Source organism: Ictalurus punctatus, chromosome 1 (assembly GCF_001660625.3).
Source record: "Ictalurus punctatus breed USDA103 chromosome 1, Coco_2.0, whole genome shotgun sequence".
NCBI classification, from domain to species: domain Eukaryota; kingdom Metazoa; phylum Chordata; class Actinopteri; order Siluriformes; family Ictaluridae; genus Ictalurus; species Ictalurus punctatus.
Genome location: NC_030416.2, coordinates 24,834,358 through 24,860,768, shown reverse-complemented (window position 1 = coordinate 24,860,768; position 26,411 = coordinate 24,834,358). Strand labels below are relative to the sequence as shown.

Here is a 26,411-nt window from a genome sequence, read left to right as displayed (position 1 = left end):
AGTAAGACATTTTGATCCAAATAAGACAAGAGTATGAGAGTATGTTTATTTCCTGTTCATGGGGTGAAACTAAACAAAACAAAAATTTAAATATGTATTCGACAAAAAATAACTACATGATTTAGCCAGAGGAAACATTTAAAAGTAATAATAGACTTGTTAGTTTATTTACACATTTATTTGCTGTCGTTAGACAAATGTCTTAAAAACACTTTTTAATTAAACATAAGGTGTTACTTAATAGTTTAGTGTGATTCACAGTATTTGAGACGTGAGAAACAAGGTTCTATGGAGAAGAAGAAGGAAGGCGCCACATTGAAGTTGTCTTTGTAACGACACAAATAAAGTTTCATTTGAACAACATGGCGGCGCCCTGTTATAGGTGTGTGTACTGTCTGGTCAGCCACTGAGAAAGATGAACCGAGTGTGACATGGACTGGACATGAATTAATATTGTCTACATGACTCAGGATATTCTTCGGTACTGCCGTTATTGTGAGTACCGTGGTCTGTTAGCTTGTCTTGTTTATGTCTGGACTGTTTTGTGCTTACCTAGCTAGCTCCAGTGTTTCCTACACTTGATCCTGGCGTCTTCGTGCACTGCATTTGAGTTGTTTTGCAAGTAAATGACAAACCTGTTCAAAAAAAAAAGAGGATGTTTTGAGAAGCAGGGAAACACCAACATGTGCAGTATTTGTAGCATAATATCAGAATAAGAAAACATTGACTTAGCCATATGTTTTTGAAGACCTTGGGTCTTGATGCTTTATTTTAAAATATCACTTTCACATATACAGTTGTGCACTGCCACCAGTGTAATAAATATAAATGTCAAGCCATAAATGAAAACAAGAAGACAGGAAGGCACTTTGTATTGAAATGATGACTAACCGTGAGATTACAGCCAATGATAGAGTTGTGCTTATTGAAGGTACTGTGTCAATTCTAGTCCTTTTGTTATTGTTATTGAAGAATAGAATCATGCCCCGATGCTGCTAAGCTGTTCTGGCACATCATCAGTTCAATTTATTATCTTTTTAAAAAATCTGTAACCATAGCAACCCCCCCCCCCCCCCCCCCCCCGTGTGTGTGTGTGTGTGTGTGTGTGTTTCTCTCTTTCGCTCTCTTTTATACACACTCAGAGACACACATTTTCTTTATTTTTTCCTATTTCATTCTCTTCCTCCCTCCCTCCCTCCCTCCCTCCCTCTTTTCATGTTACAAAAACCGGCCGGATCACTCAGCTATGATGCATAGCTGAGACTCGAACTTGTGGGCGTTTTATTAAGAATCGTTGCAGCAAAACACCTTTATCCTCAGTAATTCAGTGCTTTCAAAAGTAATACTAGTCAAGATCAGTAGCATATGTAAAGGCAGCAGAGAATGTTTCCGTCTCTAAACTGAAGCAATTGCGGAGGATCTGGGAGTTATACTGTAAGAAACTACACCATGTCTTGGGTAGTTTGACCTCCTTTGAACCTTATTGCACAAACTGAAACAAAGTGATAAAACTACATGTAATGACCAATAGATGGGAAAATTAGTCAATTGCCTTTCATTACCACCTTAGAAAAGCTATTGTTTCTGCTTTATTATTTAATTTCTAGTTTCCAAGGTGATTGCTTAATAATCCCCTTACAGTATCCCATGTTGCCATAGTGACACAGCGATGAGGCTGGGTTTGGTGTGTTGACATTTTTTGTGATGGTGGAGGATTTATGGTGCAGTAGATCTGTCTCCGTGTGTTTCCTGTTGCTCTTCTGATTTGTAGTGAGTGACTATCATTTAATATTTATAAAACAGTTTGGGTGACAGAATGGCAGGCGAAGATATTGTTCGAGGCTGTTTTATATACCAGATAATGTTTTCATTCCTCAATTGGAATGCACAGATCAGGCCAAAATATTGGCTGATTTGATTCATGTTTATAACTCGAAGGAACAGAAGGTTTGAGCCCCGGTTCACTCTTAGGCAAGTTCTCAAAGTGCTTCAGTTAAATGAATACAAACACTCTGCAGTAAACTGCAATACAATCTGACAACATCGACTCAGTTACTGGTAAACTGGTAAAAGCAATGAGACTTAAATAGGATTCATTTATGAAAATGACTCTTTAATTTGGAATTGATGAGCATGTTTCTTAGTTCTGTGGTATGCTAATTAACAATAATTGAGTGTCCATCCACTCTGCATGTGTTTAAAAATCTGCTAACTTTTATATATGATAAGAGCAACTTTTATGTTCTAGAAAATACAAGCTAGTCAGTCATACACTTTTGTACCAGTCTGGGATCCTCCAGGGGTCTAAATAACACAAGTCTTAACTAACTACTAACATTGACATGCTCTTACATTAGATACATTTGAATAGTATGTGTGGTAATGTCCTTTGTATGTCCTAATGGCTTTTGTTTTCTCTTTTCAGGTGCATGATGCATAAAACTTGTCAATTTGCTGTGTATTCTGTGGGACTGCTGAAGCAGGTGGGATGCCTACATCCTTGGTTCGTCCAGGCCACGCCTGCCATCAGGTCTGGCATTCGGAGCGTGTTCAGTGAAAGCGGAGTATGGGAAAGAGACTACAGGGCAGACACCAGACGTAGGGTGGAGACATGGTGGCATCCACGCATCCAGGAGCAATGGCACAAGGACATGAAGGAGCAGGTAAGTCACTGAATTGCATTATGTTATCAGGTGTGATGGTTATAATGGAAGGGAATTCAAAATGAAGCCCATATATAATCAGGTGAAAGCAGCTTGATTCTTGAACATGTTACTTCCACAATTTGTCCTGCTTGCTCACGAATTTGCGCATGCACAACACTGGACACACACACACTCAAAGTTACAGTACTGTAGTGTGAATTTGCACTTCATGTGTTGGAATAGTGTGCACTCTATTACACTCCCACAGCCCGATTACTTTCTCCTTACTCTTGTATTTTCAGTGCAACCACACTGACAAAAGTCGTTGGCTCATACTGAAATCTACTGCTAGTCTTTTGGTTTGTAAAATGGGTTTAAGCATACACTAAAACAAGGGTTCTCAAACTTTGTTGTAGCCAGGAACCTGTTTAACTGAAAAATAAATACTACAGACCTCCTCAGCACAGATTTACAATGTATTTAGAAAGTATTCAGACCCCTTCACTTTTGCACATTTTATTGTGTTATAGATTTAATTTGAAAATGACTAAATTAGACTTTTTTTTACTGTAGATCTATACACAATAATCCGCAATGACAAAGTGAAAACATGTTTTTAACATATAAGGGAGTTGGGCAGGAACCCAATGGTTACTCTAACAGAGCTTCAGAAATCCTTAGCAGAGATGGGAGAACCTACCAGAAGAATAACCATCTCCGAAATATTTCAGCTCTCAGCCTTTTTTTGATAGAGTGGCTAGATGGAAACCATATTTGAGTAACATTTATTTATATGATAGACATATTAGATTCTCTGGTTTGATGAGACAAAAATTTTACTTGTTTAGATGAACTCAAAGCACTATGTCTGGCAAAACCAGGTACTGCTTATCAACTAACTTATACTGTCCATATGGTGAAGCATAGTGGTGCCAGCATCAGTGGCAGGTATGGGAAGACTGGTCAGAGTTGAGGAAAGGATGAATGCAGCTAAATAGAAAGGTTTGTGAAGAAAACTTGCACAAGACCCAAGACAAGGCTGGAGTCTCAATTCTCTGAATATGGCCCAGTTAAAGTCAAAGACTATCTGTGGAGAGACTTGAAGATATCAATTCACAGACGCTCAATATTACCAACTGCACCACTCACTGTGCTGCCCGTCAACTAAGATTTCAATCACTTGAAATATTTAATATTCAAATATTACACAACCCATAATTTTAAACAATTGCTACACTATGTCTTTGAAACATGTCTCGAGATCAAACTCACAAGGAGCAAGTGTGATTTTATCAAAAATTTTAATTGTTCCAGATTTATTATGTTTTTGTTTATTTAATGTTTGTTTTTATTTATGTGTTGTATTTAATACAATATGTATTTAAAGATATGTATTTAATTTCCCACAGTGATGATCATTGATTCACCAGGCATTGCATTTCTTGTGCTAAAAATCCTCTTTTTCATCACATAGGACGAGTGCCTCACTATATATTCTCACTACATCAGGTACACCGTAATGGTGGTATAAGACCAAAATTATGTAGTTCATGCACTGTACCCTCAAAAAAAAACCAACAATTTGAGATTCCATCACAGAAAAGTCTTGACTCCCTATTGGGAATTACTGCTTATGTGAAAATATATACGTCATTTATTCATACATACTAGAAAAGAAAGTATACTATAAATGACGGGCATTTATTCAGGACCCTTTTTTGACATCAGGCAATGCTTTTAGGAAACACGTATTAATAGACAAAACTATGGCTAAAACATTGTCTCTAAAAGCATAGAAAAATGCTAAATATTATGATGATTATCATAATAACCCTATAGTGCAGGAGAGCATGATTTATATGATTAGAAAGCATCTTCCTTCTGATAGAAAAAGGGCATACATAGAACAGTCTATAGTAAGTGTCAGTACTGGTAGAGAACATCTAGTGGTAAGTATAACACATTTGATTTAAAAATATCACAAGACAAACAGTATATTTGTGTTTATTCTGCTTCTCCATGCTGGTGTAATGAGCCTCATTACTGTAAACATCCTTTGCTCTGCAATTAAAGGCTACGTAATCAGAACACTGTTGTAGAGTATGATTTGAATGAATTTTTGTATGGATGAGGGCTTGCTTTTCCATGCAACTCATGCATCTCATAGATGCATGTTGGTTAAAATATAAGCATATATGTTACATGAAATCCTTTTGGTGTGAGATGTGGATGTAGATGGCCTTGACAGATGTGTATGTAGAAAGTAAATGGGTTCGTCAGATCAGCTCTCATAAGCCACACCTTTTATAAAGACAGCTGAAAAGAATTAGAGCAATGGACAATAAATATACCTTAAAATTCTGCCTTGATGATGTTTCTTTCCTTGTATTCATTTAATTCATCATTCATTTTTTTAATATATTTCCAAAAAAAGATGAATAGATTTTCTGTCATTTCATGTTGATGGACACTCCTTTTTTCTAAAAAATACTTTGTCCCTTAAAGCCATGTCCAGATCATTAAAGGCCTCTGACATATATAAATGGTTCTCTGGTCTACCTGAAGTTTTATGTGTTGTTTCATTTATTTGTTGTTATTTGATTTATTTATTATGGATAGTGAAGAGAGCAGAAAGGATTAATCTAAAATCTACTAATCTACTATACTACAAAATACTGAGCCATTATCTCTTCAAATTCTGAATGAATCACTGTCAAATGGTTTAGTCACACTTTCAGTCCACATTTAATCCTAAATTTAAGTGTTTTCCCCTATCACATGTAGCATTTTGCTGGGAATTTAGTGCAAATCTTTTAGAAGAGTTGTGCTGGAGCAGTTTTACTGTCGTTTTAGCAATCTCTGAATAATTCAGGCATCTCATGACCTGAGCTGATTAATGCTTCCTGAACCAGCAGCCTTCTTCAAGCCTTTATGAATCATTAAATGTTCTTAAAGTGTGTGTGTGTGTGTGTGTGTGTGTGTGTGTGTGTGTGTGTGTGTGTGTGTGTGTGTGTGTGTGTGTACATGCTCAGTGATGGCTGTATCTTGTGTAGGGTAACATCTATGAGCATGATAACACCATTTTGCAAATTTGCATTATATAAACATGTGCATTTTTTAGATGACAAGTTATCACATAACAGTTTTAAATGAGCAAGCCATAAATAAACTGAAAGTAAAATGCAAGACATGTTGACAGGTTTTATGACTGTGAAAGAAGCTTGTTAAATCTTCATTTGTTTGCATGAATTCTGCCTTCATTTCAAGGATTTTATCCTGTATCTCAGTTACACTTTAACGATTTTTAATAAAATATTTTGGCTTATTTTATTCACTGTTCCTAATGTAGTCAGGTAGTCAGTTTTCCTCTTTATGCTTTATTGTTGGAGTTTAATATAACATGATTACCAAAGCATCATATGGCTGCAACCTGCAATATATAGGGGGTTTAAATTTGCTTGCCTGGATAATGAAAAGACTGTTAGGCTTTAATATTTCTTCTCTTTTTGTTATTCAGTGCACCCAGAAGAAGAAGTTTTATGTCCTCTCCATGTTTCCCTATCCATCTGGACGTCTGCACATGGGCCATGTGAGGGTCTACACCATCAGTGACACCATTGCCCAGTTCCAGCGCATGAGAGGTCATAAGGTAGCTGCTATACAGAGAATTTCTACAAATCCTTATCTTTTATTCTCTCTCTCTCTCTCACTCTCTCTCTCTCCCTCTCTCTTGCTCTCTCTCTCGCTCTCTCTCACACACACACACACTCACGCACACATCATGACTCACCTTTTTAATGTTGGTAAAAGATGTCTTTTCTCTTCTTTGCATCTGAAGATATTTTATTATAAGCAATCAAAAAAACAATTATAGACAACCAGTCAACGAACAGCTTATCGACTAGCTCTAATCAATATTTCAGCAGTTTATGGTTGTTTATGTTTAGTAGATAGTCTATGCACCCTGTAAACAATCAACTTGTCCATTTTTTCTTTTACTTTATTTAGATAGTTTTGGTAATGGCTGCTGATGTTTAGCAGATGATCAGTGGACCATCAGCTCATCCCTAGTCCTATTGCAATTTTAGTTTCACAGTTCATGTTGACTCTATTGGTACATTTTCTTACATAAATAACATCACTTCATATGCTGGTCAAGGACCATTTATAAATGGCTTGTAGAGTGTCTAAAGTGAATCAGATAAATAGAATATTACCCATTATAATTATGTACATCATGTCAATAGGTTTTGCTTCTTTGTAATAAAATTCAATTTTATCGAATTATTGAAAATAGTTCATGACAGGGTGGTGTGATGTGGCCCAATGTGAATAATAATAGATCTTGAAGTGTTTTGTTCTTCTCATACCACAGCAGTTTTCCAGTGCAACAGATTGTACTTTGTATTAGTTGATAGCTACATTTAATGTTGTGAAATGTAAATGGTAAATGTTGCACTTATATAGCGCTTTTATCCAAAGCGCTTTACACTGTGTCTCATTCACCCATTCACACACACACACTCACACACCAATGGTAGCAGAGCTGCCATGCAAGGCGCTAACTTGCCATCAGCAGCAACTTGGGCTTCAGTGTCTTGCCCAAGGACACTTCGGCATGTGGAGTCATATGGGCTGGGAATTAAAACGCCAACCCTACGATTAGTGGACAACCCGCTCTACCAACTGAGCCACAGCCGCCCAGGAATGTCTGTGAAACAAGACAGTTCCTGTGATCATTTACATTATAGCAGCTCCAGTCTCTCTTTTTCTCTTTCTTGAAGTTAATAAGCAAAACACACAGCTTGTCATGTTACATAGAAACCAGAAACCCCTCCATCCTGAAGATTTTTCTAGGGCAAATAATGTATATTATGCAATTAGAATTATACATGATCCTCCATACAAGTGCTTATGATTGGGCCATTACTATAGAAATGATAACATATTACAACGAGTGCTATAATAAAAGCCCTGGGATTTTTTTCCCTTGTAAGTGGCACCAATGTCTGAGCCGTGCTGTTACAGAAAAATAGTTAATACATTCTGACCAATCAGAATAAAGTACAGCGTTAAGTGTGGAATAAGTATAACAAAGGAATAATTCTAAAAATTTTAACCTCACACTAAAATTACAAATCAATATTGTAATATAATCAAGACTCTATATATGAAGTTGATCAAATGCCTTGTTTTTTTATGTTTTTTGATTAAATACAAGTCAAAGTGTATGTGTGTGTGTGTGTGTATATATATATATATATGTATGTATGTCTGTCTGTATGTATGTCTGTCTGTATATATATACAACCACACACACTGGTGCATCTCAAAAAATTTGAATATTATAAATTCTTTATTCTAATTTTTTGAGATACTGGATTTTTGATTTCCATGAGCTATAAGCCGTAATCATCAAGATTAAAAGAAAAAAAAAAAAGGCTTGAAATATTTCACTTTATGGGTATCGAATCTAGAATATATGAAAGTGCCACTTTTTAAATTAAATTACTGGAAAAAAAAAAAAACTTTTCCACAAATATTTTGAGATACATGTGTGTGTCTGTCTGTGTGTGTTTGGGTGGGTGGGTGGGTGTGTGTGTGTGCGCGCACTCGTGTGTGTCTGTGCATGCATCATTGTGGAAAAGTTCATTTTTTTTTTCCATAATTTAATTCCTAATGTGCTCTCTTTCCTTGTTCATATTTTCATATATATATAAAATGTATGAATAGCGGGGGAGAGAGAGTCTATTTTTTTTGGGCAAATGGCCTTGCTAAAGGTCTCCTCTTTATTTTCATTGTGATTTCAAGTTAGAGGCATCTGAATAGAGGGAAAAAACTCACGTGTGAACTCACATGTCTAATTCCTAGTCAGCTTTACCTGATGAAATTGTTGAAATTTATATTTATATAAAATCTATATCAGTTTGTCATTAGGTTAATATACAGTCCCTGTAAAAAAAGTATTGGAACAGGATTTCAGCTTTCATTTCCTGATATTTACATCTAGATGTAAAACAACTTGGAACATGGCACCTTTGTTTGAGCACAACCATTTTTCAAGTGATTATAAATATTGGAACATGTGACTGACATGTATTTCTTGTTGCCCAGGTGTGCCCTGTGAGATTGATTTTTTTAAACAATTAATATCTCTGAATGTCTACTTTTGGTTTGAACCCTGGGTTTTTCCTGAGAAGACTGTATTTGCTGTTCAAAAGGATAAACCAACATGAAGACCAGAGAGCTGTCTATAGGAGAAAAACAAGTCCTTATTAAGATGAAAAACCAAGCACAAACATTTTACATAGCCAATACAACAATTTGGAATGTGCTGAAAAAGGGGTGAAGGTTTCACAGGCGAGACCATAGCACAAGATGCGAACCACTCATCAGCAGTAAGAATCAGAAATCCAAATTGGTATTTGCAAAGAAATTCAGAGATGAGTCGCAAAAGTTCTGGAACCAAGATTAACCTCTACCAAAGTGATGGAAAAGCCAAAGTGTGGAAAAATGAAAGGATCTTCTCATGGTCAAAAACATACAAGCTCATTTGTGAAACATGGTGGAGGTAGTGTTATGACTTGGGCTTGCATGGTTGCTTCTGGAATTTACTTACTAATTTTTATTGATGATGCTGTAACTCATGATGGTAGCAGCAGAAAGAATTCAGAAGTTTAAAGAAACATTATGTTTGCCAATTTATAGACAAATGCATCCTATGTAATTGGGAGGAACTTCATCATGCATCAAGACAAACTGGCCCAAAAAACAAAGAACTTCATCATAAGAACAACATGGAAAGTTTTAGACTGGCCAAGTTAATCAGCAGATGTTAATGCAGTTGAGCATGCATTTCTCCCTTCAGAGGAGACGGAAGGGAGAAACCCCTAAAACAAACAACAACTGAATAAAGCTGCCGTAAAAGCCTTTAAAATCTTCACAGAAGAAGAATGCAACAGTTTGGTGATGTCAGTGGGTTGCTTGCTTGATGCAGTTATTGCAAGCAAGGGATATGCAACCACATGTTAAGTGTTATTTACTTCAAGACTATCTGTTGCAGTAGTTTGGTCACAAAAAAATTGGGTCGTCTGCCACCAAAGGTGCCATATTCTAAGTTGATTAACACATCTTTTGATCTCAAACATAAATGTCTTCAGTGTATAGCCAAAAAAAAGAGAGAGAGCGAGAGAATTGGCCTTGCTATTCCAATACTTCCAGATGGGGCTGTATTTTTTACATAATCTTGTGACTTGCTTTCTAAATCTTTGTTCCTCCACCCATGTTCTAAACCCTTTTCCTCCCTCCCCTTTTCTGTGACTCAGTCTGTTTTACTATCACAGCCTCTGTGTGGCCTTTAAATGATCCCATTATCCACTACTGTCATCTCCATGCTTGTGTCAGGGACATGCAGCAGCTGCTGGGTTTTGTAAATGCAGAGCTTTGTATACGTGATGACTTAATGGACCTGGGCTGAGTGTCAGCACGGTCACAGTGGCAGCAGCAGCCCAAAGCCACTGATTGAATTGGACCCTGACATTGCTCAGTCAGATTTCCTTATTACGGAAGGTTAGCAAGGGAGCGAGAGAATTGCTGAAGGGCTTTATGAACTTAATCGTGTGATTATGATTGAACACAAACAGGGTTGTTTTGAGATGCATGTTTGTGCTCTGCGGTAATGTCCCATGACTCCATTTGAAAAACAGGAATAATGCAAAGCATGTGCTGGTTACTGATTACTGTTACTTTTGATATTGACTCCCCTCTTTGTTCAGGGACTCATTATTTCATTTCTGGAAAAATAACCATGAAATTCAAAATTACCTTATTTTTTTCTTAAAATGGTACATTTACTCAGTTTAAACATTTGATATGTTTTAAAAATGTTATATTGTGTATAACATATGGGTTTATGAGATTTGCAAATCATTGCATTCTGTTTTTATTTACATTTTACACCGTGTCCCAACTATTTTGGAATGGGGTTGTACATTGGACTTCTCATTAACAAGACATTTAATGTCTATGAAATATTGAGAGTGAGGAAAGAAGCTCTTGCTTCTTATTTTTAGGAGCTAACACCAAAACCTGCCCATTATCAGTTTTCCCTGTTATATGCCATTGTAACTGTGTTATCAATGTCCTCCTCTGACAACAGTACAGCACACAACCATTAGCTTCTCACAGGAATAATGAAAATACAGCAACAACCAAGAAATGAGCACCAAAATCACTAAGCACATCACAAATATTTAATGCATTTGAGGGTGAAGATTTCTTTTAAGTGTAGACTGAAGCTAGTAGATATTAAATCTGTTCATGTCACCCACTGCTGGTCATGTGATTCACAGCTGTCTTGGTACCTTGTCTCAGAGAATTAATTTGCATCTCACACATTTATTCACATGTATTAAAAGTTCCAGTAGTAGTACAATAAGGATATTATACTTGTTGAGACATGAAAGCCTTTCACACTGATTCTAGTTCAGTCATTTTTATCTTTAATTTAATTTTCTGTTCCGCTGTCTTTTCTTATGCATCAGATGGTGTGGCATTTTTTTACTGAGTGTTACAGTTGCAATCAAAAGTATTCAACCCCATTGCAAATCAGGTTTATTGTCAAAATTTGCAGACTTTCAGCTATTTGCAATGAGCAAAACAAAAGCAATTGAAATATCTCAACACAATGAATGCTTCAAGAGGTTTCCCCAAATTCAACTGAAAATGCAATTTATAATGATCTCTCCAGTTTCAAAATTATTCAACCCCTTCATGGCAAGCATCTTTAGTACTTAGTAGAGCACCCATTTGCTGTTATGACCTGCTGGAAACGAGATGCATATCCAGACACCAGCTTCCTGAGGAATCTTAGCACATTCCTCATGAACAACTGCCTCCAGTTCAGTAATATTCTTGGGTTTGTGTGCTGCAACCGTCTTCTTCAAATCCCACCAGAGATTTTCTATGGGGTTCAAGTCAGGTGACTGTGATGGCCCTGTAGAATCTTCCGGGACTTCTTCTGCAACCAAGCCTTGGTGGAATTTGAGGTATGATTGGGATCATTGTCCTGTTGGAAGGTCCAATGACGCCCGTTTCAGCTTCCTCACAGACGGCATGACATTTTCTCCTATTGCTGTGCAGAAAGGTAAAGGCTGACACAGAAAAACAATTGGGCCTACTGTTCAATAACACACAGAATTCATCTAAAACTAGCATTTCCTGTTACTTCAATGAATCCATCTTGCCTTCCACACACTGCAGGACTGAGTGTTCTTTGTTCATTCTTCTTCCTCCAGACATACCGCTTGATCCATCGTGCCAAAAAGTTCCAGTTTTGTTTTATTGCTCCACAGAACAGAATCCCAAAACTTCTGTGCCATATTTATATGATTTTGAGCCGATTTTTCTTGTGCTTTTGGGTCAGTAGTGTTGTACGTCTTGGAGTTCTGGCATGGAAACCTTCTGCGTTTAGTACGTGCCTTACTGTGCTCACTGAAACCTCAGTGCCTGTTGCCAGCAGGTCTTGCTGCAGGTCTTTTGCAGTCACTCGAGGGTTTTTCACAACCTGACTTCTCAGAAAATTGGTTGCAGCCATTGATAGTTTCCTTTTTCTGCCCCATCCAGGTATTTCATTCATTTTCTGCCCCTAGCCAGTTCAGGTATTTCATTCATTTTCTGCCCCTAGGCAGTTCAGGTATTCATGTGTTCCAGCTCAAGCAAACCTAGTGCAACTAATGAAGCCCTTGATTAATTGCATCAGGTGTGCTTGAGACATTTGTTTAGCATATTTGTGCTCTTGTGAGGGATTCTATTCAGGGGGTTGAATAATTTTGAAACTAAAGAAAACATTATAAGTTCAATTCAATTCAATTTCAGTTGAATTTGGGGAAACCACTTGAAGCATTCGCTGTGTTGAACTATTTCAATTGCTTTTGTTTGATTTGTGCATTGCAAACAGCTGAAAGTCTGTAAATTTTGACAATAAACCTGATTTGCAGTGGGGGTTGAATAATTGTGATTGCAACTTTATATAAAATGTGGTTTGGATACAGACAGAAGAATATAATGAGGCGGCTACTTCACTGATTCCATTTCTGGTAGATCCTCTCCTACTGCTTTTTCTTAACATGGTGGTGGGGTTTTTTTGTTTTTTTTGCTGTCTGATAAAGAAATTTGGCACATGGCCCATGACAGTGGACCTGATGCTTTATGTGGAGTCCTGATGTGAGGGTGAGTCAACTAACATAGCCAGCAGGAAAAGTGGCCATGACTGAAGCGTACCATCTCAGTAATGAACTGTTTTGGAGCTACTGTCACGTGTTTGGATGGATAAACAGCATCTAGAGCTTGCTTATCTGAATGATGCAATTGGAAATCGCATTCGTATCAATAGCAGTTGATGTGCTATAACCTGCACCACACCACTGAGACAGTGAAGTCCAGTTCAGTATAGATAACGAGGGAAGAGTCTTCGACTAAACAAAATCAGCTGCTTGATTTCCTTCAGCTCGTTGTTTGCTTGCGCTCGTAAAGGAGACTAAAGTCAGTCAGCAGACAAAAAAGAAGATGAAAGTAGCTGCAGCAAAGCGAAGGGAAGAATACAGATGGTTCTGTCACATCACTGCATCACATACTGAGGTGCGTGTGTGTGTGTGTGTGTGTAACTGAATTTAGGGATGAGTTCCAGCAATAAAGGCAACATCTTGATTTTTAATGTTCCACTCTTTAACTTCCACTATTTATTTTTATTCTTTTTTTTTGTACTTCATCATTTCATCTGTTCATTGGCAAGATGCTTGTAATAATAGTAAGTGAGACAAGTGGCAAGTACGTGACTGCATGTTTGCCACAGGTTGTTAATTTGCTTGTGCTAATGACTTTGTCTTGTGGTGGTGCTGCCATCTCCACCCTAATCTAATTAGCAGGCTCAAATCGTGTTATATTTTTTCATGTTTGCCCGTCGTTCATACTTCTCGGTACAGTGGAGTTTTAGCACCCTCTTGGCTTCATAGCGAACAGCTTTGCTTAACAAATGAGGTGCAGGCAGTTACCAAGGATACTGATTCTCCTCCGCTTCAGCACGAGTGGCGAACCTTTCAGAGGCGAAGTCTTTTCTCATTCCCTCCCTCTCTTTATATCTCTCTTTGATTCTCTCCTTACCTTTTGCAAGCTTTTTTTTTCTACTTTCCTCTTTCCCTCTCTTTCACCTTGTCTCAGTCTCTCTGGATCAACACAATTAAAAATAGAGCTCTTTACTCTCACTGTCCACATTTGATTATAACAATACGCAAAGAGGACATTTTATCCAATGTGCAGAGTGAGACAGAGAGATGGGGGAGGGGGGGGATAAGATTTGATCATTGCAGAGATGAGACTAATGACAGTGTCATATTAATGTAAAATATCTGATTTTATTTGTCTATTCTATTTTACCTCAGGTTGAGATTCTATATGGAAACAGTACTGTACACTGTGTAAGACGTAGTACTATGTGTCACTTGATAGCTTTTATTTTACACTATTACTTTGCATGTGAGTGACAAATGCCTTTCATAAGGGCTTTATGCCCTTATGCAGAAGGTTACTCCTCTGAAACCCCATAACACAATAATGAGGTGTGAAGCTGCAGATTTATCAGCAGGATATACTGTAGCCATTATGAACCTTCTGCCTGTGGACAAATCCTCACCTCTAGCACCAATACAGACACGGCCTTAGATCAGAGTCATAGAGGGCAAAAGAATTTGGATGAATCTGAATTTGCCTGATTTTGTCTTATATGTGCTTGTTTTTTACGACAGGTTCTGAACCCGATGGGCTGGGATGCTTTCGGCCTTCCTGCTGAGAATGCTGCCATCGAGCGTGGCCTCGACCCTGAACACTGGACTAAGAGGTATCAGTATATGCTCTCTCTTCTCAGTGGCTTTGTTTGTATTTTTAATACCCTGTTTGTCATACCATGTATGCTTGTGCAGCATCGTTGGCTTTGATAATATTTGTAGTGTGTGTGTGCGCACATGTATTTGTATGCTCATGTACATAGAAAGAGGTTGAATGTGAGACAGAGCCCGGCGTTACTCCTGATTGCAAATCTATAATAGTAGAAGTGTTCACTCTTCTCTGACCTTTTCTCCACATCTCCATACTCTCTCTCTCTCACACACACTCTTTGTCATTCTCTTAGACTGTTGTGTGTAATGCATGCCCAGGGATGTCATTTAGGCTAGTGTAATGAGTGCCACAGTCTTAGGAAGGATCTATGTATAAGCAAATGCTGATAATAATGTATACAAACACGCAGGTAGCATCAGGAATCATCCACCTACACACAAGCCATTGGGTCTTTGCCAGTCCCTGACCTTTACTTTACATTCTCACTCTCCCTACAGTAACATCCAGTCCATGCGGGAGCAGCTGAACAGCCTGGGGCTGTGCTTTAATTGGGACAGGGTGAGTAGGGAGAAATCTGACACGTGTGTGTTCCTCCATAGGTGAGGAGCCACAATGCTTTCAGTACAGTCTGCTAACCTTGCATAGATTTCATCACCCCAACTATTGACTCTGAAGCGCTAAGTTAATGTTGCCATGATGCTTCCTGAGGCACATGTTTGTGAAAGTGACTGGTTACCATGTGAACAGGCAGCTGGTATTCCCAGTACTAACAGAAATAATGTCCCATTCTTCCAAAGCCGACACCTCGCTTTACTTGGCACACAGAGGGAGAATGTTTATTTTAGTGATATTCATGCCAGCACTGTGTCCTGACTGCATTGATTTACGTTATTGTTTCCATGTGTGAAATAACTACAAAAAAGATCAAACTTTGTTATTAATTTGATCAACACTTTTACATGCACATAAATAATCTGCTAAACTGATAATGGAAAAACTCTTGGTCTGTGTGAGTCAGTCGATAATCAGAATCCGTATTTTCACTACAAGTAGCAAAGCTGCTACTTTAACTACATTTCCCACTAGTGAGGCGGTCGCTTGTGAGTAGTTCAATTATTTTATTGATCATGAAAAAGAAGCATTTTTGCGAAATTGACTGCCAACAAATCAGCTGTGAAGTCATATTTATTTGGAAATTTATGTGGTTATCTTTTTTTCCTTGTCTGGTTATGTTTGTCCATATGCACAGATGTATAAAAATGTAACATAACACCGTGCTTTTTAAAAACCAGATTTCTTGAAATCTGATAACAGCTTTAATCTGGTATAATATATTAAGGTAAGCTGGTTACATGACCATATGAATAATCTACTAACCTGCTAACTACTGTTACATGGGTTGCACAAGCACTCATTATTTAAATGAAAACATGATTGAAATTGCTCAGAAATCAATTTTTAATTCCAATCTACTGGCAGGAAGTGACTACTTGCTTGCCTGACTATTACAAGTGGACACAGTACTTGTTTGTGAAGCTTTATGAAGCAGGACTGGCCTATCAGAAGGAGGTAAGTTATGATAGCAGTCTGTCTGAACGTGAGGTGTTACCAACACAGATGTATTCTTTTTTTTTTTTCTATTCAGATGAAATCTTACTTTTAAAGCATAATTATAGTTTTGAAAAACAAACTGTACTCTAAACACATATGTAGGAGTAATAGAGAGATGCCACAGAGGGGAGTTGGCATAAACACTAGCAGTCAGAATTTTCACATGGCTCATAGGGGGATTTTACTATTTGCTGCTATTTTAGAGTAAATAAATAAATATTTTAGATTCTTAGCAGCATTGGCATGTTCTTAACCAACGACATGAGGGAGCTTCACCCAAGAGGCTTTTTTAAAATACTTGTTTATGGATCCAATTTAATTTTTAGCCAAAACAAAGCTTGTTGTAAGTAAAGCTACTGTATATAATGCATTTTGATTCTGAAATATATTTATATATGGGTATTAACATCACTAATTACAATTGTTTTAATAAACAATTTTAACCCTAAACTTTTTTTAAAAAAATATATCTTTGACAAAGAGAGTTATATATTTTATTTAATATTTAAAAAACGAATAAAAAATTACATTGCTGGGAGCAAAAGAGAGAGTGAGGGACACATGGTGAAAGTGTGAGTTTCTTTCCTCCGAGACATAGTGTGTTGTTTACAAATTAAGAAAATGTGGTGGGAACATTGGACAGAACCTACCTACTAGAACATAAGGGACTATTGTCTGAAAAATAAACATTGAGTTTTTTGTATAATATCCAGCAAGCTTTCCTGTGATTCTGTCTGTCCCTGGTTTGAAGTTCAGACAGAGCTGTATGAAAGTGTGCTTGTGTGGTATGGAGTGTGCCTGCATTAGTCAAGTGAAGTAGGCTTTATTGTCATTCCTCTCATCACATGCAGTAACGGTATACATTATGTATATTAAATGTATATGTGAAATATGACAGACACTTGAAATCAGAGCCAGTAAAACATGATCTCTTCTAGTTTCTTCCACCTCAAAGAAAGAGTGGGAAGCTGTTCTCTCCTGCCAGGCAACATTTACATCCTTCCTGCATGCTGTGTTTCTTGCAGCTTTCCCTTGAGTGCTGTGACTTTAACTCCCCCAAGACATCATTGCACAGACACACATCTAGAATGTCTTTAGTTAGCTCACAGATCTTTGCTTACAGAGCGCTGAAATATAATTAATACCAGTGTGTGTGTGTGTTTCTTTAGGCGCTGGTGAACTGGGACCCGGTGGATCAGACAGTCTTGGCTGATGAGCAGGTGGATGAAAACGGCTGCTCATGGCGCTCTGGTGCCCGTGTGGAGCAGAAGCTCCTCAGGCAGTGGTTCATCAAAACCACCAACTATGCCAAGGTGAGTTAATGCACATCCCAGCCACTTTCAGGCCTAAAAGAAACCTCAACTCAAAGCACTGCCTGGGGACAGAACATTTGTAGTGTTTTAGGAAGCCTGCATTTAACAATATTTAAGACTTGTATGTCTATATTGTGCATGATGATCACAGACATTAATTTTTCCCTATGCTGAGAGAAAACCATATTTACTATAGACATATCTTGGACATAGATCATCATTAAACATTTAAAATGTGACTATATGATGAACAATATGGAATACATTTGTAGAAGAGAGTATGATGACGATTTCTAATCTTACTATCTGGTGTTGCCTAAAAGAGTAAGGAATAGAGTGGAATAGAGTGCTCCTCTGTGATTTTATTTCCATCCACCTTGGCCATGTCAGTATTTTCTCTCTCCCTCCTCCCCTGAAAGAATTACAGACCAGATTACTTGCATTTTTCCAGCTCTGTAGTAGTCAAATATTTTAGACACATTTATACTGCACCTTTTTTTAGCAAATGCTACATTTTGCATTGAAATTTTTTTTTGACTGCTGCTACTTGCTGTATTTAGTTATCTAAGGCATATATCTGTATGAAACACTTCCTGAATAGAGAAAGCAGAAGACTGTGTGATCTCGTAGGCTGATTAAAGGGGATATTGTAATGGCAGTTACAGGTAGAAAGCCACTTCATATTCTAGCAATCGTAAAAAGAACAGGCAGTTGCATTTCTCTCATCTCCTTAAAAATCTAAACCTACTTTCTGCCAAATAAATAAATATTGTCATGATTGACCCTGTTTTCTCTAGTGCAGTGGTTCTCAACCAGGGAGAGATCAGAAGGGAGGGGCACAAATTTTTTCAAGAAAAAAACAGACAGGACATCATTTGGGTACTCGGTGTATTTTATTGCTTTTCAAATAGAATGTGCATAAATGGAAAACTCCACGTTTTCTCTCCCTCTGTATTTTCTTTTTGCTGGGAAGAGGTGGAGTTTAGCCTGCCTTTTATCTAGCTGTCAGTGCAGACCAGTGTTGCCAACTTAGTGACATTTCAGACCCCTTTAGCGACTTTTTTTTACTTAAAAACAAAAAACAAAAAACTGTCTAGCGACTTTTTGGACAAACCTTAGCGACTTTCTGTTTTATGTTGCCAGTACCGTCCTGCAAGTGCGAGGACAGATATAATATATATATATACATATACACACACACACACACACACACACACACATACATATATATATATATATATATATATATATATATATATATATATATATATATATATATATATATATATATATATACATACATACACACATATATAATAATGCGAGGACAGATATAATGTACTGAAACTATGGAAAGCCCCCCCCCCCCCATCCGATTAATCGAAAAAATAATCGGCCAACTAATTGATTATGAAAATAATCATTAGTTGCAGCCCTACAATACGTCGAATAATGCTACAAATTTCAAGGAACTTCATGGGGACTTTAAAAGTCAAATCGGGGTTTACATTAATCAGTAAATTTACATACACTTCATGAGCATGAGAAGGATACAAAAGTTTTTTTTTCCATTTTTGAACACCAAATTTGTTGTGCAAATGTTCGTATGAATGACTAACGAATAAATCTGTCCGTGTCCAGCTTGATAAATGTGGCACAATGTTTGCTAAATCTGTCCTTATGTAGTTTTATCCAACTTTCAGACACAATAAAAAAAATCTAGTTATTCACACTTTATTTAAAAGTGTATTTAAAAAAAAAAAAAAAAGTAATTCCATCTCTGAAAGGAGGAAAAATACAGATTTAGAGATTAATTTACAAATACATTTGTCTGAAGAATTCATGGTGGTGTTCTGCACTTATTCACATAAACATTCAGGGTTGCCCTCAAGTCTCCTTTGACTTCTATTGTATGTTTCAAGTAAACTTTTCTCAGGGCGGGAAAAATGTTGAAATTCTTGTCTGTGGTAATTCCACATATACTGTTATTACAGATACAATGGATGGTGATTTGGTGGGCGAACAAAAGTATTCCTTTAACTTTTACTACCCAACTATATTCACAACTACTCTCAATCGTATAGCAAGGACATGTTTGATTCTTGTCTGGAATTTGTTCTGGTTTTACAGCAATTTCAGCTCCTAAGGACTGTAGTTTAGGACAGATTATACTGATGCAGTGTTCTGTGCTTTGATTTTTTTTAAAAATTGAGGACTGGACAGTTAGGGTTTCACAAAACTGCTGAAAGATTGTGAAGCATTCTATTGGCCTCAGATCAATCTGGCTGTTACAGAGACCTGTCGTGTTATAGCGCTCTGTTCCTGCTATGCGTTTTGAACCGTTGTAGTTCCAAATTGGAACACAGCATTGGTGTGATTTTGTCTCTCAGTGGTCAAGCAGCCAGTTTCACACATCTTAATTGACCATATTTATCCTTTGCCAATTTTAAATCGGGAAGTGGACTTATGCTTCATGCTACTAATGTCACCTTTTTATGAAGTGGTTCCTCTGATGAACATTAAAGCTGGAGCTGTTGGATGTAATTTTTCTCTGTGGCATAAAAACAGAAACTAGATTTCCTTTTTTTGTCTGTTATATTAGGAAAAAAAGATGGGCAGACAGCTAGATAAGCTCTGTGTGGTTTGCTAGAAGAGAAAAATATAAACTTGGTATATGCCATATTCCTCTTTTGGCCTAGTTGCAATGTTTGAGAACTCTATTGTAACTCTAAAACCTTGAAATGCCTGTTCTTTTCCTTCTTTTCCTCTTTTGAGTTGCTGTTCAAGCATCAGGTGTGGTGATTTCACAAGCAGGCAAAATCCTGCCTTTTTATAAAATTCTAAAAGGTTTTTCAACCTACTGGCAGATAGAACACCTACAGAAGGTTTCAAAACTTTATTCTCTCTATTTCAACAAGTTGCTTCACAGTAACTGGTCTCATAAACAGAAAACACATTACTCTAACACATGAAATAAATTCTGAAGATTAAAGTAAGATTTCTTAACTTATTGAATGTTATTCATTCATATTAACAGAAATAATTGACTGAATTCTAAAAAAATCTCCTGTTAAGCTTCACATTCACTCACCACAAACAAAAGCATTTCTACTTCATCATTGAATATCCAATTGGTAATATATAACATAAACTTTGTTTTATATTAACATTAGCTGGATATGAAATATAGTACTCTACAAATGTATTTTTGTGCAATATATACTTTTTTGTTAACTCATCTTCATTTAAATCTTTTATCAGTGTACTGGTGCTTTAATTCAGCGCAAGCAGCGTGGCAAAAAAAATTTGATTCGACACTGAAACTTGCGCTTCACTGCTGCTCACTTCCGGTGTAAAATTTTAGCAGTGCAGAGTTTGCAGTTTTGTTGTCATTTTCTTTACACACACCACGAAATTGATGTGTTTTCCCGCCCTCTTGTGATTGACAGGATATAATCTGCCCTGATCATCGGATGTTTTTAAACTATCGGCCGATAGCGTGAAAAATAGCCTTTATCAGCCTATACATCGGTGTATCTCTAATTAATATTAATTACATTTATTGTAAATAAAATCCGCTTCAATGAAATCCAAATCATTTTATTAAAACATAATCATTACAGCTGAGATATTTTTGTTTTATTTGTTTTAATGATGTTTTATTTACTTATTTATGTTTCTTGCTTCTACATGTGATGTTTGTTGATGGGAATTTGTTGTTGGGCATCCATCTAAATCTGTCCCAGGACTTAGAAAGATAAAGCCTTCCATAACCTATGTTACCTTGGGAAGTGTTGCTTTCTGGTGTGTTGGATGTGTAAAATCCATTCCTGTTTCATCAATAGCAGCATTTCCCCAGAAGTACTCGCACAGGCTAGGCTTCTTCACTGAACTGAAATAACCGTGCTCTGGCTGAATAATGGATAAGTGGATTAGTGTGGATTTTATACTGCCAATCAGTACTTGTTCCTGCAATCACATACAGAACGGTGAGTCATACAGGTCATCTCTCTTTCAAGCAGCACTGTTCGAGTTGTCCTGCTTATGAGTTCTATACATTTGCCTCCTTTTGTTGCTTTGTGTTAAAACGACCCTGTCCTTCTCAGCTCCGGATCTTTCTGTCTGAAAGAACCCGCACAGCAGCCTGCTGATTTGACTGGGTCTTGCTCTCTGATTGCAAGTGTAACAGGATGTCCTCAACGTATAGATATGAGGCTGGGATTCCATAAATCTCAGCTAGGATACTTTGTCACTGAGTGGCGCCAGTTCTTTCAAATAACAGGATCTGAATTACGTTAATGTCCCATCCTGACACTGAGTATCATTTTGGGCCTGAAAAACTGAATCACTTTTTGACTGGATTTGATTTATTTTCCAATCTGATCCACTGATGTTTTTGTGCTGTGAATGGATGTGATTTTTTATTATTTCAATCGTATGCTAATTATTATATCAAAGAGAATAACAACAAAGAAGTTATCTGCATACATCTACCCTTTAAACAGCTTCTGCAATCAATTTAATAGTCTGAATTTGAGTAATGTTGGGTATTGTTAATTATTTATTATCTTATTAAAAATGCGGAAATGGGATCAGTGCAACTGTAAATTGACCTTGTGGAGGTCCTTTTCTTTCAGAGTTGTACTGAGGCTTTCTTTGGAATTCTCATCCATGTGCTCAAATGTTAACCTTCTCATTGTGAAGGAATGGTATTAGAATACAACTCTGCCTTTATTATGATGCTGACAGGTAGAGTCAGTTTTATTAGAGTAGACTGATGTTGTTTTTTTGTCAGACATATGGTGTTTTCTGTGTCTGCTTTTATTTTCCAAACACTAGAACTATATATCTGTGTTATGTGGATGTTTTTCTCTGTTGTCTCTTTGTCAGATGTTTGGCATGTCAAGGTGGGCCAGTTTGTTCCTGTGATTTCACAGATCTTCTCATTTGCACAGTGTGTGCGTGTGTGTGTGTGTGTGTCACAGTAAGTATAGTTTGCAGGGTGAGGGAGAAATAAGGGAAGTATCATTACTCACTTAATGGTCTGAGCACTCACTATTCAACCACATTAATTTGTGTGTGAGTGCGCGGGTGCTATTAAAGAGACGTAGACACATGCGTACAATCTTAAAGTTTGGATTAAAAAAATAATACTGGCCCTTGATGTAGTAAAAGACACTGCTGGCATGTATGTTGATAACTGAGGCTGAAAACATACTATTTTGTCAGTTTTATACTCCACAGAATGGATTGATCAATCAATGTATTAAACCAGCTCTCCATGACCCACAAGCCCAACAGTACACTATAAACGGTTTTCTCCTTAAATATGTTTTATTTAAAAGTATACTCTAGCAGAGTGGAGAGAACAGAAAACGTGTTGACCCATATCAAGTCAAGTCTGCTTTGTCATCATTGTTTGTCATCATCACAGATAGATTAGGAATGAAATATGTCTCCCTGTAGGCTACATTTAACAGAAAAGTATAACAGACAGGAGGATTGGCACTCTAGCAGTAACAGACAGTGCATTAAAAAAAAAAATGCAGACAATCAACTGTACAATAAACACTATACAACGAGCTCTGTGTACAGTAAATATTCGCAGAGATGTAAACTGTGTAAGCATCAGTAAGAACTTCTAAAGTGACTTATGCTTGTGGACAGTACTCAATAACAGAAGAGCAGTTGTTAAATTATGTTGATAAAGAAATATGCAAAATACTTCAACGATACAATTATTACAGTATAACAATTAAAGTTTTAGAATGAGCCAGACATGCAAAAATGTCTGTCTGAATAATGTTTTGTGAAATCCATGTAGAATAAAAGTCACATGAATGTCTATGTCAGCAGTACATAACCACATATTCATTCGTCTGAAAGAGTAGTACCATCTCTCAAAGAAGTTCTACAGTTATACAGATCTTCATTCAAAACTGACTTTAACTGAAGAATTTTTGAAAGTGCTCTATAAAAAAAATACATTTCACATAAACATTAATTGATTACCGAAGACCTACCATTAAACATCCGCTGTAAGTGAATTTTGAGATGTTTCTGTTGTTTTCTCAGTACAGGAAAATGTATAGAAATTATTGTCTGTGGTAATCGCACATGTACGATAGAGCACATTTTACCCACCCATTGTGCACTAATCCACTAGGAGACGTACACTTCTCCTCCATCTGATATCCCTAGATGAACTCTTTTTGCCCCACTGCTTTGTGGTTCCGTTCAGTATATTTCTATAATGCTTAATGGCTTTGTGTTTCCAGACAGTTTGTGCTATCGGATGTTTGTTGAAAATCCCAACTGAAACCGCTTTATAAGAAAGTGTGGATGTCTTTCATTTAGAAAAGGACATAGATCATACATTGTGCTTCGGGTTCAAGGCCTCTGAGGCTGGCTTAATTTGTTTTTGACACCTGATGTGCAGTTCAGGTGCCTGTGTGGCCACATGGCCAGATTCAGCTCTGACTGAATAAGATGTGAGAGGTCTACTGAGTTACCAATTTTACCATTACCTTTGGGGAGTCAAGTAGTCAATTATACGGTATTTATCCAGCTAGTCAAACTCTATATACAGTGAATATAAAAAGCCTACACACCCCTGTTAATATTGCAAATGAAGCCTAGATAAATCAAGTCAGATCTTTCTCTACCTTTCCATCATGTCATATAGCAGCCAACAAAATTGAAGTGAACAACAAATAGAAACATTTTAGGGAAAAGAAAAAAGAATAACCTGGTTGCACAAGTGTGTACACCCTTTAATAATGGGGCATGTGAATGTGCTCAGAATTAATCAATCACATTCAAACTCGTGTTCAAAAGTAATTATCATAGAGCTGCCATCAATGAAGTGATTCTGATTAGCCCTAAATAAAGATCAGATGTTTCTGTAGGATTTTCTTGACATCTCTGTTTCATCCGACCGCTGAATCCATGGGCCGCGAAGAGCTTACAAAGCATGTAATGGATCTTATTATCAATAGGTATTAATCAGGAGAGGGTTTCAAAAGAATTTCCAAAACATTACAATATAATGGAATGCCGTGAAGGTCATCATTAACAAGTGGAGAAAATGGGGCCCCAAAATGTCATTACCAAGAACAGGACTTCCCTCAAATTTGAACAAAAAAACAAGACAAAAAATTATCAGAGAGGTTGCCAAAAGATCCAAGGCAACATGTTAGGAGCTAGAGGAACATCTGACAAGTAACTGTTCTGGTTCTTGTATGTGACAACAGTCTATAGTATTGTTTGCATGCCTGGGGTATTGGGTAGGGTGGCTAGACAGAAGTCATCTCCAGACTAAATCATCCCAAACCGTATGGCATAATGTGTTAAGGTCTGATAAGACTAATGTAGAACATTTTGGGCATAATTATAAAAGAATGTTTGGCACAAAAACAAGACCGCTTATCACCCAAAGAACACCATAACCACAGTGAAGCATGATGGTAGCAGCTTCATGCTATGCCTCTCTTCAGCTTTGAATGGAGCCCTCCATCCTAAATTATCCCAAACTATGTGGCAAAATGTGTTATGTTCTGATGAGACTAAGGTAGAACATTTTTGGTATGATTCTAAAACATATGTTTGGCATGAAAACAATACATTATATCACCCAAAGAATACCATAACCATGGTGAAACTTGATGATGGCAGTATCATGCTATGCTTTTCGTCAGCTGGGACTGGGGCTCTAGTCAAGGTAGACAGAATCATGGATAGCTCCAAACACAAATCTATTCTGACACAAAAAACCTGCAGGCCAGTGTGACATAGCTGAAGATGAAGAAAAATTTCACCTTCCAGCATGATATCTCAAAGCACAAATTCAAGTCAACAAAGGAAAACCTGTGGAATGACTTCAAGAGGGCTCTGCACAGGAGATTTGGAGCATTTTTGCAAGGAAGAGTAGAATAAAATTGCCAAATCAAAATTTGCTAGGTTGGTAGACTTTTACCCAAACAATGTATTAGGTAAGGGGTTTGCACACTTGTGCAACCAGGTTATTGTAATTGTTTTTCTTTTCCCCCTTTAAGCTTATCTGTTTGCCACTTCAATTTTGTTGGTTGCTATATCACTTTAAAGGAGCAAAACGATTTGACATGGTTTGACTTTGTTTCATTGTTCTACAACAGGGGTGTGTAGACTGTTTATATCCACTGTATATAATTTATACTTATGGATAAGCACAGCTGGGTGTTTTGTTAAAATTGTTGGAAATGAAGAAACCAAACTATTCACTTGAGGACTGAGGTTTTATTATATTTCGTTAGATTTTCTTGGTTATTGGCAATGTGAAGAGAAATACAATGATATATCGATATTATAAAATGTAAAAAACCAAAAAACTAAAAAACAAAAAAAAAACCATCATGATACACTTTGAAGTAGTCCGCTTATTGTCAGGTGTCAGTGCCCCTTACTAGACAACGTTTAATGTTTCTTGTGAAATGCGTTTGACATACTTTGCTTTGTGAAATTCAGTGGGGGAGATAAGTATTGAATGCCTCAACATTTTTTTCCAGTAAATATATTTCCAATGAGGCTATTCACATGAAAATTTCACCAGACTTTGGTATTAACTCAAGAAATCCACACATCAAAGTCCATAAATGAAGTTATGTGTAATAAAGCGGCGGAATGACACAGGAAAAACCTATTGAAGACACTAGCTGAAATTGATTTAATACTTACTGGAGAAGCCTTTGTTTGTAATGACAGCTTCAAGATGCTTCCTGTATGAAAAAAATTGATGACAGAGTGATGTTGCTTGCGGATAATGGCCCCAATGGTGCTTACTGGAAGATTCAGAAGTTTTGAAATACATCTGTACCTGATTCCATCAATATGTTTTGCAACAATAAGGTTGTGAAGGTCTTGGGAGAGCTCTTTGCTTTTTACATCATGAGATGTTTCTTGTGTGACACCTTGG

At 37.0% G+C, this 26,411-nt stretch overlaps 1 protein-coding gene across 3 annotated transcripts in view; it reads left to right on the top strand.

The window, feature by feature from the left end:
- The first annotated feature begins 339 nt into the window (after positions 1–339).
- The window catches only part of lars2 (leucyl-tRNA synthetase 2, mitochondrial), a 54,283-nt gene continuing 28,211 nt past the window's right edge, over positions 340–26,411 (top strand). Inside the window, exons 1-7 of one of the 3 annotated variants that reach the window (XM_017477444.3) lie at positions 340–495; positions 2,426–2,663; positions 6,163–6,294; positions 14,447–14,538; positions 15,035–15,095; positions 16,017–16,106; positions 17,318–17,461. In XM_017477444.3, the coding sequence (XP_017332933.1) occupies positions 2,430–2,663; positions 6,163–6,294; positions 14,447–14,538; positions 15,035–15,095; positions 16,017–16,106; positions 17,318–17,461 (753 nt within the window). In that variant the 5' untranslated portion in view covers positions 340–495; positions 2,426–2,429. The remainder of the gene's footprint in view (positions 496–2,425; positions 2,664–6,162; positions 6,295–14,446; positions 14,539–15,034; positions 15,096–16,016; positions 16,107–17,317; positions 17,462–26,411) is intronic. The other 2 variants (XM_017477438.3, XM_053683227.1) reach the window with 2 other exon arrangements.